Source organism: Bombus impatiens, unplaced genomic scaffold (genome assembly GCF_000188095.3).
Source record: "Bombus impatiens unplaced genomic scaffold, BIMP_2.2 scf_0225, whole genome shotgun sequence".
Lineage (NCBI taxonomy): Eukaryota > Metazoa > Arthropoda > Insecta > Hymenoptera > Apidae > Bombus > Bombus impatiens.
The window spans coordinates 1,374,449-1,388,219 of NT_176644.1; the positions used below are offsets into that span (position 1 = coordinate 1,374,449).

At 40.1% G+C, this 13,771-nt stretch overlaps 1 protein-coding gene across 15 annotated transcripts in view; it reads left to right on the forward strand.

Annotated features, from left to right (window-relative positions):
- LOC100749521 (arfGAP with SH3 domain, ANK repeat and PH domain-containing protein) overlaps window positions 1-13,771 on the forward strand; it is a 52,172-nt gene that overhangs the window by 30,800 nt on the left and 7,601 nt on the right. For 14 of the 15 annotated variants that reach the window (XM_012383949.2, XM_012383950.2, XM_003488272.3 and 11 more), the window contains 12 exons: window positions 4,918-4,990; window positions 7,627-7,772; window positions 9,478-9,732; window positions 10,608-10,693; window positions 10,961-11,117; window positions 11,239-11,503; window positions 11,701-11,928; window positions 12,016-12,238; window positions 12,331-12,511; window positions 12,814-13,089; window positions 13,179-13,298; window positions 13,373-13,595. In XM_012383949.2, the coding sequence (XP_012239372.1) occupies window positions 4,918-4,990; window positions 7,627-7,772; window positions 9,478-9,732; window positions 10,608-10,693; window positions 10,961-11,117; window positions 11,239-11,503; window positions 11,701-11,928; window positions 12,016-12,238; window positions 12,331-12,511; window positions 12,814-13,089; window positions 13,179-13,298; window positions 13,373-13,595 (2,233 nt within the window). Of the gene's footprint in view, window positions 1-3,602; window positions 3,645-4,917; window positions 4,991-7,626; window positions 7,773-9,477; window positions 9,733-10,607; window positions 10,694-10,960; window positions 11,118-11,238; window positions 11,504-11,700; window positions 11,929-12,015; window positions 12,239-12,330; window positions 12,512-12,813; window positions 13,090-13,178; window positions 13,299-13,372; window positions 13,596-13,771 lie in introns of those variants that run through there. The other variant, XM_024366588.2, reaches the window with a different exon arrangement.

Consider the following 13,771-nt stretch of genomic DNA (forward strand, 5'->3'; position numbering starts at 1 on the left):
GGAGAACCGTCAATCGTACGAGTACAACTATTAAATTTTGACGCGATTCTTCTATGTTCTCAAATAAATCAAAGTCCCTTCCTCTGTCGTAGTTATAACGCGGCATGAAACGTTCTAATCCAAGTTAAACACCTCGCTGCAATTTCTATTTCAAAAAAATCACATCTCACGATGTCACTGGTTAAACAGAGAGATAGACAAGCTCGTATACAGAAACGAGATTTCAATTTCAGATACTCCACCGAGCGAAGCGTTCGCCTCTGAGATTCATCGCGTTCCCATACATTCACATATAAAATCGAGGGTTTAATTGCCATCTTCTTCTCTTCTTTTTTTCTTTCTTTCTTTTTTCGTATTTTTTCTTTTTTTTTTTTTTTCATTCGAAGCTTCTCTCGTACGCCGGTATCATCGGGATCGATAAGGATTGCACGAGCGCGCGCCTCTACCGTAGCGACGGAATCGAGTTCGATATGTATACACTAGAACGCCTCTTATTTATTCTCGATGAAAATTCTTTCCAAGGTTTTGGGTTTCAGGGTCAATTAATGAGAGAACGAGCTGTGAAAAAATACCAGCTCGATTGGATAAGGGAAAAAGTCCACTAACGAACACAATTCTTTTGTACAACGAACAATGTTCTTTAAACAGGATGATTCTTCGGGGATGGGAATCAAAATTACGCGTTATTTTTAGCCTCTATTGATCAAGAAAGAAGAATTTTATTAGGAAACGCTTCAATTTTTAAGATTAGAAAAGTAATTTTACCGTTTGTTGCAGGCTTTCTGCCCCATTTCTTTCATTCTTTTTTCCGTGCGTAGAAAAAAAAAGTAACGGAATATAAAAGATGCTCTCTGTCTAAATCTTCGATCTTTTTCACATAATTCGACATGTTTTTCGATATAGTCGATAACTTGGAACGTGATCCAGTTTTTTGTGTATTTACGTAAGTAGAGTTTAGCGTTTGGGGCTCCTTATTCGTACTTTGCACAGATTCTTCTTTTACCAACCGGAACCATCCTAGGAAGATGATTGCTAGCGAAAGAAACGTGGAATAAAATTTTCATCGAGAGTATACAAGAGCCAGTCTAATATAAAGCCGTGTATATGCTTCTTTCAGCGTCGAATTAGGATCGCATGCAGAAATGTTGCTTGTCCAATCGTAAGATCGCAGCAATTCGAGCACGTACCTTTAGATGATACCTCGACTCGAATATGGCGGACGAAGTAAAATTCGCGAAATTGGAACGAAAAAGTATTTTATCATCGCTCGTATTAAACGCGCGCGTAAAGGTGGATGCCGAAAAATTGTCATTTTTCCACCTGCTTAACCTGCTTTCCACCTAGCAACGTCTCTCGACGAACGAAGAACATTTTTTTTATTAGCATTTATCTAAAATGCTATAGCACGTGGCTGTCTATCTGTCTGTTCGGCAACCTTGTCGCCTTTTTCGTTATCTGAGATACCGATCGTGGCCCGAAATCCGATGACTTTTATCGACGACGTGTCGAAAGTTTGAAGAATAATAATATCATCGGATGGTAAGTTCGACAACCGCGCCATAGCACTTTTCAAACCCGTGAATATAAGAAATACGCACGCAGGAGGAGCTCTCGTCCGCTATACTTTCGAAAACGTGGTTTGTGATGATCGATTCAGCCGTAGAAATCGATGCGTTCTCGGCGAGTTTTGTCCGAAGCGATGCGCGGAGTGCGGTTACCGCTTAATCGTGATCGTTTCGACGACAAGGAAGAACATGGATTCGAAAGAGACGCGAAACCGCGCGAGAAAGCGTCCAGGCAGATCTCGCAGGCAAATTACAGGCGAGAAAAGCGAACGATAAGCGTGAAAAAAGTTTCGCGATCGACGACGATCGCCACGATCGGACGATAAAGTAGGTGCAATCTGTTTTAACCGTTTGAGTCCCAGGGGTCTTTGAGAAAACAGGGTTGAAAAATCGCAGCACGATAGCGCTTGTCTTAATCCATTGCAAAGAGAAACAACCGACGCAATAGCGCTCGCCATGTTTGTTATTTTATAAAATACATCTATATTATTATATATGCGTACTATTAGTTTATATTTCAAGTTTTCACTAAAAATTATTGAAAAGATAACAATGAAATACAAAATACCGGCAGTCGTTCGTGTAGCGTTCAAATGTACTGCGACTTTTCGACACAAAATCTAAACACCGCGATCGCGCTGCTTGGCACTCGAACAAACGGTTAAACAACGCGATGAAAATCTGTAATTACCACCGGATCGGGACCAGTGTCGGATTCGAGTTTAGAGCCGCGTTCTTTGAATGCTGCAGCATCGACGGGCAAAAAATGAAAAACGAAGTAGGATTCGTATCGAATTCACCGACCTTCGTTCGCCAAAGCTAAATTGCTAGTACGCGTACACGTACGTATTTGAGTTTTCCGTGTTGGAAGAGTGGCGAGCGCCGCTGTATTCGCAACTTGCTTCGTTGCATCGCCGACTATCTTTCTCTGCCCTTTCCACGGTTCTGCTTGTTCGCGTTCGGGTTTATTGAAAATGGTGAAAGCGCGGCGCGAAACGTAAAAATCGCTCGATAAGAAGCGCGTGGAACGAAGATAGGCGAATCTTCTGCTCGACGGAGCGTGAGCCGATAAAATGTATCGTTGCCTGGCTCCGCGCGCACGGCAATTCCTTTTTCTCGTCGTCGTTGCTTTTGCTCCTGGCGGCGCGTCGGCCTTTCGCGGCGTCCTCGATGCTGCGTACTCGACCTCGGCAATATCCTCGCCAGCTGCTTACAAGCACCGCCAGAGGATCCCCGTGCAATTTCCTGATCGAACCGGCGGAACTGTTTGTTGCCTGCCGGGCGAATTTTTATTCCCATCCTCCGTGTTACTGTACGTGAAATCAGACTCGCGCACGTAGCTCCGTGTGTATTTTGCAAGTTACTTGGCGCTGTGGGCTGCGCAGTCTCGGTCGGCGACGGTGTTCGCATGGAATTTCTGATCGCTCGAGTCCACTCCGTCTTTGTACGTATCGTACAAGGAGGCGGAAAAGGCGGCCGAAATAATTCAGAGTTTTGATAAAAACGTTTGATACATGAAAAATACATCTGGCTACGTTTGTATCAGAGCACGAGATGTACAGATGAAAAACGTCGGTATAATACGCAACAGCTACCTTTCCCATGGAATCTCGTGCTGAACCGGATTGTAAATATTGAATTTCGCTGTTCTTCGTATTGCAGAGGAAATTCATATTTTATGATATACGTTTCAACGTACACGATAAATATTCTTTCTCTTTACTATCCTTTCTATCTTTATGATTTCTTTGCTTCGTTTGCCTTTACCGTTAGCGTAGTCTTCACTTTTCCCTCCTTATATCTGTATATAATATGTGTATATATATATATATAAACATATGGTGCAACAAGTATTAGCGGTTTAGTCGTACACGTGTATACAGAATTACACGTAGAAGCGGCCACGGCGTGATTCCTTGTGGGAAAGTAAGAAAATAAAATAGAACTTTTTCGTTTTCGAGACGGACAAGGAAACTCGTTGAAAAATATTGTTGCAGCACGTCGAAATCGAAGTAGCACAGAGCCAAGAGGATTGGCATAAGGAGCTCGGCTATGCCATTATTACAGTGTACAAAGAGGGTATTTCATTAAGAGAAATCGCGAGAAAATTGGGTATTTCGTACAATGGAGAGCACTTGACGATGAAGCGTTTTCGAGCCATCGTTCGCACAGGTCATCGCAGCGTTCGACCGAAATAAAACGAGCGATTCGCAATACTGGAAATTACGGGCCGGAAACTGAAACAGAAGTCAATAACGATAAGACGTCGGATAATTTGGTATCGGTTGACTGCAGTAAAAAAAAAAAAAGAAATAGCTCGTGCCGTTATTCGTTCTCAATGGTACAATGGTAATAAGCATAGAGATCACATTTGCAGATAATATTTTCGAAAACGTAAAGATGAATTTTATTCGAGAGTAACGAAGATTAATTCGGCCGAGATTCTGTTCGCTTGGAAATCGTGCGTTTATAACGTGCGAATGAGCGTTAGTTAAAATCAGACATCCAAAATAACGGTTCTTTTAAACGTTTCTCGCACGAGATCCATCGACTGAAACAGAATTTTTTATTTAAATCGAAGCTACTCGTCGATAAACCGGATACACGAGTAAATAAAAATGAAACGATTAAAAAAGTACTAATATTTAATTGTTCCGAGTAATAACCATCATCGTGAATGATTAAGATTTTCTTCGACTACGTCAATAATCATTGTCGTCGGTTCGATTTTTATTTTTGTCGCCGACAAGTATTATCGATAGCGAAAAATTGTACGATTAATTGTCTTACACGTTGTCGATGAACGTGTACTAATTATCGGTAATGCCGTTATCTACATGCGATCTACGTTATCGTGTATACGAGTATAATTAAGATAAAGTAGATACTAACGAACGAAATATCATCCGACGATATCCAATCTTTTTTTTGCCAGTGATCGATGACACAAATTCGTTTAAATGCATTCCGCTACAGTTGTAGCAAAAATTCTCTCTTGCCGCGCGTCTCTAAATAGAAAACACAGGCGCTAAATCCACCATCCAAATTGAAATCGAATTCGGCGCTCCTGTTGCGTTTGCCGCCAGTCGAACATAAATCACTTAGTGTTACGTCGTCGTACTTGAGCGGTTTAAAAGATTCAAGGTCAACGGTGTCGGTCTCAATTAATTGACTTTTAATGTAACACGTCGACACAATGGAAACAAACAGCGCATAACCCTGTTTCCATTGTTCGATGATTATAAAGGAGAAGCGCGTGTCTCCTTTCACTCGATCGTACGATCCACATCGCGCAATAAGAGGAATTACGAGTCGAACGGAGTTTACCTAATTTTTTACGTAATTGTTGCAGACGCTGGACTTCGACAGAGATGGTCTAACGAAGCTGAAGAAGGCGATCAAAGCCATCCACAACTCTGGAAACGGTGAGTGTCACGATTGTTAGGAAATTTGGAAATTCAACAGACTCTTGCGATAAATGTTTTATTTGTTTATTTATTCGGCTTAAACGTTCCGATTTGCTTGTTATCGCTAATATACAGGGTGGTTGGTAACTGATCGTACAAGCAAAAAAAGAAGTCGAAAATATAGAATAAAAATTTTTTTTTTAATTTTTTAAATTCTTCCATCGAGACCTATAACGTACCTCACGCGTACCGAACGAAAATTCAAAGTCGATTTTCTCGAAAACAAAGCGTCAAACGAAAAATTTGTATTCCATATTTTCGACTTCTTTTTTCGCGTAGAATCACCCCCCTTCCGCTTGTATCACCAGTTACCAACCAGCCTGTGGATAACGATAACGAAGTTACCTTTTTTTCTCGAATGAAAATCCTCGAATGAAATTCGCTGAGATTCAGCTCGTCGAAGGTTGGTAGATTTTTGCATAACGTAGACCAATTAACGCGCGTGAGTGACGCGAAGAAACGAACGAGGTAAAACGTATACGTAAATGTATAAAATACGTGGATATAGTTATTAATTATTTACGTCTACGGTTCGTTTAGAAACGCGTTATAAATCGATAGCTGTGGCGTTGAAACGAAAGGAGATATGGAAATGGACATAGAACAAGCGCAGGCTTGCATTTGTCACGTTAAATACGATACAGCTTGACGCAACTCGGAAACAGTATAATTACATACAAATACGTATTCTCTTTGCCGAGGATCTCGTGATTTCAACGTATTCCGTAACTGAGGCGAACAATCTGCGTTTGATATACCAGCTGGCTACCAAACGTAATTATAAACTTATTAACACGAATATCGTACATTCAGAAACGTACAACGATAATGAACACTGTCACGAATTTAATATCCTGTCGCCGAGAATATCGTTGTCGAATGAAATTCACGTCGAAGCTTAGTTCGTTGAAATTAATAGAATTTTAATAAGAGAGCTAGAGAACCACGGAGAGAAAAATTGCTGGGAAATTTTAGAAGCAGACAAAAGTATTCGTGCTTCAAATTCTCCACTTCGATTTTTTCTCTTCTTTTTCTTTTTATTTTTTTTCTTTTCTTTTTAATTTAATTTCACTCGAAACTATAACCCGACCTGGTTGGCGAAATTACCTTCAACGCAGCGACGAAGACGTTTTAATTAATACTCGAATACAGGGATACGCCTGGCAATCAGTGATCGCTGTTCCTTGACAAATCTAATTGCACAATTATATTCGATAGATCGCGCGATCTCGTTGTTCGTGGAAAAAAATTCGAGCGAAACTTCTCGCTTAAAAAAAAACTTGCCTGAGCTTTAGATAAAATTTGCATAATGTATACTCTCGTGCACGCCTCCTTAATTAATTCGATCTCAGCGATTAATTGCACAGCTGCGAAGAAATCGTCCAGATCTCGAGAATTATGCTAATGACGTAGGTCGCAGGAAGAAAGAGGAACACGGGTTACGAAATTTGGATAGTCGCAGATTAGAATCGCGTATTAACGCGCAAGAAGAAGATGCAGTTTACAGATAACGAACGTGTACGTTTCGTGACAGATTCGCGTTAGAGTAACAAGTCCCAACCTCTTTTCTCCTTTTCCTTTTCTATCTTTCTTTTTCTTTTTTTCCCCGGTGTTGTTAGTCTCGTGCGTTTCGTGCGTTTCGTTGCACAATTAAGCCGGAAAACCGATCGTTGCGCCTGCCGTAATTATACCGCGGCTGTTTACGCGGCTATAGCAACGTTGCGATGAAAATATGAAAATATATACGATACACCAATAGAAGTGCTAGAGTAAGAGAGATATGTGTAATGCGAGGGCATTATAAGCCGAAAGTCGTCCAAAGCCGAAAGGTGTGGACTGAGAATAAATAAATAAAATAATAAATATACGATACACCGAACTCGTCTAAGATCCTCGAATCGAAACCGCTGAAAACGATACGCGCAACGATCCTCGTTGAAAACCTTATCCGGAGAAATCGAAGAGATAAGTTCCCCAAACGTTGGATTTCAGCGAGTAAAAATCTCACACAGCAAAATCAACGTCCGAGTAGTTAACGGTAGATCAACTTTCTTATTAACGTTGTATTAACACTTTACCGACTGATAGTCTATTAATTGGTTCTCTGTCGCCGACGCTTACCGACCGATAGCCTACTAATCGACTTTTTGTCGTCGACAATCTTTCTCGTTATTTGAGCAGTAATTTGTTATTTAGTACTGAGGTACCTTGCTCGGTCGCGTCAGTTGCGTTGCTTTGTAAGCTCTCACAGTTTTATACCAATTTGAAAAACTTACCGTTCGCGATGAACGAGAACGAATGATATTGGAGAGCGTAAACCGAAACAGAGGCAGCGCCAGGGAGAATCTGCGCCTGTGCTGCCGCTCGGACGTGCGTATGCCGTTGAACCGCTAGCGGTCGGTAAAGTGTTGACATAATAAAAAAAGTTGGAGTAATAAAGCAACCGAGAAAGAACGACGCGGTTAACGAGCGAGCAAAGGGTGGAATGTTTCGATAATCCGACTTTACGTAGCAGAGGTTTCTATCGTGTGAAAAATTACACAGAAAATTAATCGGAGATAAATAGCGATGTTTGCGTGGTTTTTGTGTTACAGCTCACGTCGATAACGAGGTGTACCTTGGAAGGGCACTGGAAAGGCTCGGGGATGCAGCCTTGAAAGAACAGGAACCGGATATCGGCGCTGCTTTCTTAAAGTTCGCCGTCGTCACGAAGGAATTGAGCGCCCTCATGAAAACTCTGGTTTGTGCCAATATCTTCACACGCGGTTCCATAACGATCCTTCGATCCGACCAACCATACGTTTACGTTCGACGCTGGCTTAACGATGAATATCTTATTATTTTAGATCGTTCGAAAAGTTTCTTTCGTTTTATAAGGAAATAACGGGTGCACAACATTTTTCGTTTTATATTACTTTATCGAATTACGTGTGATTCATTTCCTTCTATCAAGATAAAGATTACAACATTTGACAGATTAGGTTTCACGTTTGTATAAAGACGCATCGTTGTGAAAGACGTGTCTGTAAAAGAAAGACACTTTTCGGACTACTTAATATTAAAGTAAATATATTCCAATATCTCGATACGTTACAATTTCCATCAACGGAGAATACGGTTCTACCATTCGAGTTTTCTATCGCAAATGCGTTCCGTTTTTAATTGGCTGTGTTACGTCGCAATCGCGTCTACAGGTTCGATGTAACTTGCTTTTATCGAATTTTTCACCGAAGCCGAAATTCTCGGTTTTATTCGCCTCGACGTCTAAGTATCAGATACGCGTTCGAATTACACGCTGGGTTTTCTGAATTCTTCGAGTATCTTCAAGATATTTAGCCGTAAAAGTCAGTTCTCTTGCCAGTTGCTGAAATTTCCTACCACCTCGATTTTCATCCGACGAAATCAAATTTCCAAGCGTCTCGCTGATCTGCCTGCCAATACGCTGCTCGCGTTCTTCTTCCATTCGTCGTTTCCAAAATCAGAATCACACAATCGGCAACGAAACTCTGGAAAAATTCTCAACCTCCGGTTAGACCGATGGAAACTACGCGTTGGAGGTTCTTCGGTTCTTCTCGAAAACCATGTTCGATTAAGTATTCGATGGAAGACTAGAGTGGCTGTTTTCCATAGAGGAAAGAGCAAGTTATTCTCACCAGACTTGGAATTCGTCGCGCTAAGCCGAACACGCTCTCATCCCGTGACTAAAATTGAGCCAAATAAGTGCAATCACTGCGGCTGTATTCCATCTGTGTACATCATCTTCTCGAGTGTGGTAATGCGTTTACCAATGCGAGGTTAAATTTCGTCTTCCAAACGAGATTCAGTCGCCATAATGCGACTAGACCATAAAAAGGGTATCGCGGGATTTTTTTATTTTCTCAAAATTGACGTTAATTTGTATCGCCGATTACAATGGCGCCTTGTCATATCGATTGAAGGTTAGGTTCGTTTATTTATTTATTCAACTTGCTATATAATTAATACATAATTGACTGTATTATCATTGCATCGTTATTTCTATTATTATTACATATTACGTAATATACGATATACAAATATTAAATTAATATAATTATGTATTCTATAATAATACAATATATTAATATTAATACAATATTAATATAATACCATTAATAGAATTAAATTATACTAATACATTTTATTAATTAATTTTATACAATTATATTAACATAATTAATACATAATTATATTAATATAATAAATACATAATTATATTATAATTATATTAATACTAAGTTTGTAACTCTAGCCTTCTTGTATTTTACACTTCGCCTCCTCCTTTTTTTTTTTTTCTTTTTATATATAATCTTGTCGCGTGTCTTGCGATGAATCGCCAGCGTCGAGAACGGGAAATGCCTGACTCTACCTTAAATGAAATAAATAACAAGGATAACAAGCTGTTAATCTGAAACCTCGTTGAACAGATGCAGAACATCAACAACATCGTGATGTTTCCCCTGGACTCGGTGCTGAAGGGTGATCTGCGAGGCGTGAAAGGCGACTTGAAAAGGCCGTTCGAAAAGGCGTGGAAAGATTACGAGGCTAAATACGCGAAAATCGAGAAGGAAAAGAAGCAGCACGCGAAAGAGGCTGGCCTCATTCGAACGGAAGTGACGCCGGCCGAGATCGCCGATGAGATGGAGAAGGAGAGAAGATTGTTTCAATTGCAAATGTGCGAGGTGAGGCCGCCGAAACAGATCTGCAACAGCCGACTATAATACGTTCACGTTGTATGATTATTACGCGACGATCGCTCTGATTTTTCTGGCCTGCGGAGCAAACCGACTCAACGAGGGAAACGCGTTCTTTTGTAATCGCTTTGGAATAAAAAAAAAAAAAAAAGAAAAAAAGAGAAAACGAAACTTTAGACATCAGGAGCGCGTGACAAAATTTTGATGCCAAAGCTTCGATTTCGAATTTTGCGCTTTGCACGTTCGAACGAATAATCTTCTATCGCGAAATCTCGTATGATACGTGTTCGATCTTTGCCCCCCCGTTAGAGTTTCGAATTTCAAGCTTGTCGAATCGAATTAGTTTGCTGTCCTCGGGCTTTTAAACCGGGGACGTTCTTACAAACGAGGTTTCGCGGACGAACAAAAATTAATTCGATGAGTCACGATCGCAGATTGATGGAAACCTGGAAATTTCCAAGTAGATTGCCGCTTGTTGTTCGCATGTTGCGCTGATTATGCATGCAAGGGCAAACTACAGATTAATTACTGGGAAAACAAAGACAGAACGCGAAATTATTTTTAGCTGGTAGGCGCCACGTCCTTGCGTAAATTATAGTTTATTCCACCGAACGATCTTCGATTAATTCTTTCGCGTCAATTTCCAATGAATTATTCTCAGATAAGGAAGGAAGATAAAAGTAATCGTAACACGTAGGTAATTAAGGAACAAGCAAAGTAATTTCTATTTATCGATCTCGAGATATCGGCGAGGCAAGTGGTAACGTAAGATCCTGAAAATTAATATGTAAATGATCCATCCTATGTAGATGCAGATGTAAATTATGATATTCTTATATACGTTGTGCGTTTCTGTTTCGCAGTATCTTATAAAAGTGAACGAGATCAAAACGAAGAAAGGAATTGAGCTGCTTCAGCATCTAGTCGAATATTACCATGCACAAACCAAGTAAGTACGATATTTTCTTTAACAACGCTGTACGTAATATGATTTTTCAAGAATTACAACAAATTTCTCCAGTAACACGATTCTCAACGATACCTTTCATTCTCTGTTAGAAGCTGAATTATCTAAATTTTATTCCATGTTATAGGAACGTCTCTTTTGAAACGTTCTTTAAACACTCTTCTTTCTGTCTTTTAACATCGTTGAAAATCAACCAGAAAAGAAAATCGGATAGCCTTTTACGTTTTACATCGTTTCTGTGTTCTACAGTTACTTTCAAGACGGCCTAAAAACCATCGAACATTTTGGTTCGTACGTGGCAGACTTGAGTGTGAAATTGCAAAAGATCAGGCAGACGCAAGACGAGGAGAGAAGGCGACTAACAGAACTGAGGAATCTCCTTAGAAGCTCAGGTTGCGACAAAGAGGTAAATTAGCCAATTTCCATAGGATATTCGCGTATCCTGTTGGTTCATTGGGATAGCAATTTTATATAAATGTTTAATGTATCGTATCGACAATTGTCATATATCATTATGCGATTTCCAGTTGAACGTAAACGCGAATGCAGGATATTCGCTTCACCAGCTGCAAGGAGATAAGCAACACGGCGTTACCAGGTCCGGGCATCTTCTGAAGAAAAGCGAAGGAAAAATGAGGAGAGTTTGGCAAAAGAGACGCTGCGCGGTTCAAGCCGAAGGCTATCTAGATATCTGTCACGCGGACGAGAATAAACCACCGACGAGAGTGAATTTATTAACCTGTCAAATCAAGCTAGTACCGGATGACAAACGGGGTTTCGATCTCATTAGTTGTAAGTTGAACTGTTAAGCTATCGACGATGAGGTTTCAAGGCGAGATTTTCAACGATCCTAAATACATATCTAATATCCATAAGCGTTTGGACACCTCGTGTTCGGATATCGTTACACAAATAATTCAAAATATAACGAGATATATTTGTACTTATACTTGATTGATATATCTGTACCTGATGTTCGTTCGTTGCAGACAACAGGACGTATCACTTTCAAGCGGAAGACGAAGCAGACCAGAGAGCGTGGATGTCCGTTTTGGTAAACTGCAAGGAGCGTGCCCTGCTTCGAGCATTCGACGCCAGTGGCAAAGCAGAGGCTGGCACAGGAAATCCAAGTTTAGTCGAACTTCAACAGGCTGTAATACGATGTGTCATGAGGTTACCTGGAAACGATCAATGCTGCGACTGTTCATCGCAAAATGGTAAATTTTGTATATAGTATCCATGAAGATGATTCAACGATGATCTGTAAAAATATAAGACTAACGGGGTCCTTCTCTGTTCGATAGATGCTACGTGGCTCTCTACAAATTTTGGCATAATCGTGTGCATAGAATGTAGCGGAATTCACCGGGACTTAGGAGTGCACATATCCAGAATACAGTCCTTAACGTTAGACAACGTTGGCACTGCTCAATTACTTCTTGCACGGCACATGACCAATCAGGCGTTTAACGAAGTGATGGAAGCTACATTGCATCATAATCACAAGCCAACGCCAACTTCAACGATGTATGTGCGAGCCAGATTTATTTGAATTTATATCAGTATGAATTTTCATATAGTTTCTATGTGATTAAACGTGTTTCATTCGTGTGATTTAGGGAAGAAAGATACGAATTTATAAGAGCCAAGTACGTGGATAAGAGATACGTGATGAACACTTGTGCAGATGAACGAGATCTCCTTTCTGATTTGGAACACGCCGTTAATAATCGCGACCTGCAACAACTTCTGCAAGTCTATGCTGAAAACGTAGATTTAGCGGCACCCTTGCCTACCTCGGTACGATCTTCTTAATCGAATTGAAAGTGAAAAATAAAAGATGCGATATAGAACGCTAATTACCTCGAGTAAAAACATTTTGCGCGAAAACATGGAAAAAAAATAGAACGGAATTTATTTATATTTATTTATATAAAAAAATGAGCTCGTATTAAAAATTTATCAAACCTCGAATACGACAATACAATTGCATTAGAATGAATAAATCTGTCATTCAAAAATCTCTCATAAAAACAACTTGTTCCAATCAATGTTAATAATTCCAAAAATTATAACTTATATTGTACGTTGTTTTCCTGTAGGATCTGGGCGAGACGGCTTTACATTTAGCGATTCTACGCGAAATGGGAAACAGTTTACACATTATAGATTTCCTAGTGCAGAATATGTCGACGGGTGGTATAGATAGGACTACGATCGACGGAGAAACAGCGTTACATCTTTGTGCACGACACGACAGAGCAGAAGCGATGAAGCTGTTACTACGGGCAGGCGCTGATCCAACACACCGAAATAAACAGGATAAAACGCCGCTTGACATTGCTCAGGAAATGGGACATCACACATGTAAAGAACTGGTAACGCATCAAACAATTGCCATCTAATTTGTATAACAATATCGTACGTATGTACACACAATAACAGTTAACTGTTTCATTGTCCTCAGTTGAGTCATGCTCTACAAAGACAGAAAACATTGTTTGATAATGTTAACATCGATTGGAATCTTTCACACGACGAAGGATCTACCGATTTTTCTGACGATGAAACGATAATAGAAGACAGGGTATGTTTAAAGAATAATAAGGCTAGAAGTTATTGAAATCATTTGTTTTAACAATTCGTGCGCGTTTGTTTTAGAATGGCTGTTTAACACCTGAAAAGAAATCTCGCAGTAGGCCGCCTTCTTATGTAGGCGGTGGTGGTAGTGGTGGTGGTACCGGATCGGGAGATTCACCAGTGACTTTACGTAGTCGAAGTAGCACTTGCGATAGCCTGCAAAGCGGTTCTTCTCCAAGTTCCTCGACAAATAGACAACAAATGCCTCCACCACCACCACCTCAATCGAGGAAACCTGTTGTTGGTACGATATCGTATTAAATTAATATTGAATTAGCATTGAATACGGTGCAGATATTGTTAGTTCAAAGAGTCGAGCCAAACGGAATCGATCGTGTGATATTTGCCGTGGTTTCGCACCGTTCTCTTCTATTTTAATCTATTTCATAGTAGCTATTGTATATTACACTTTCACCTGCA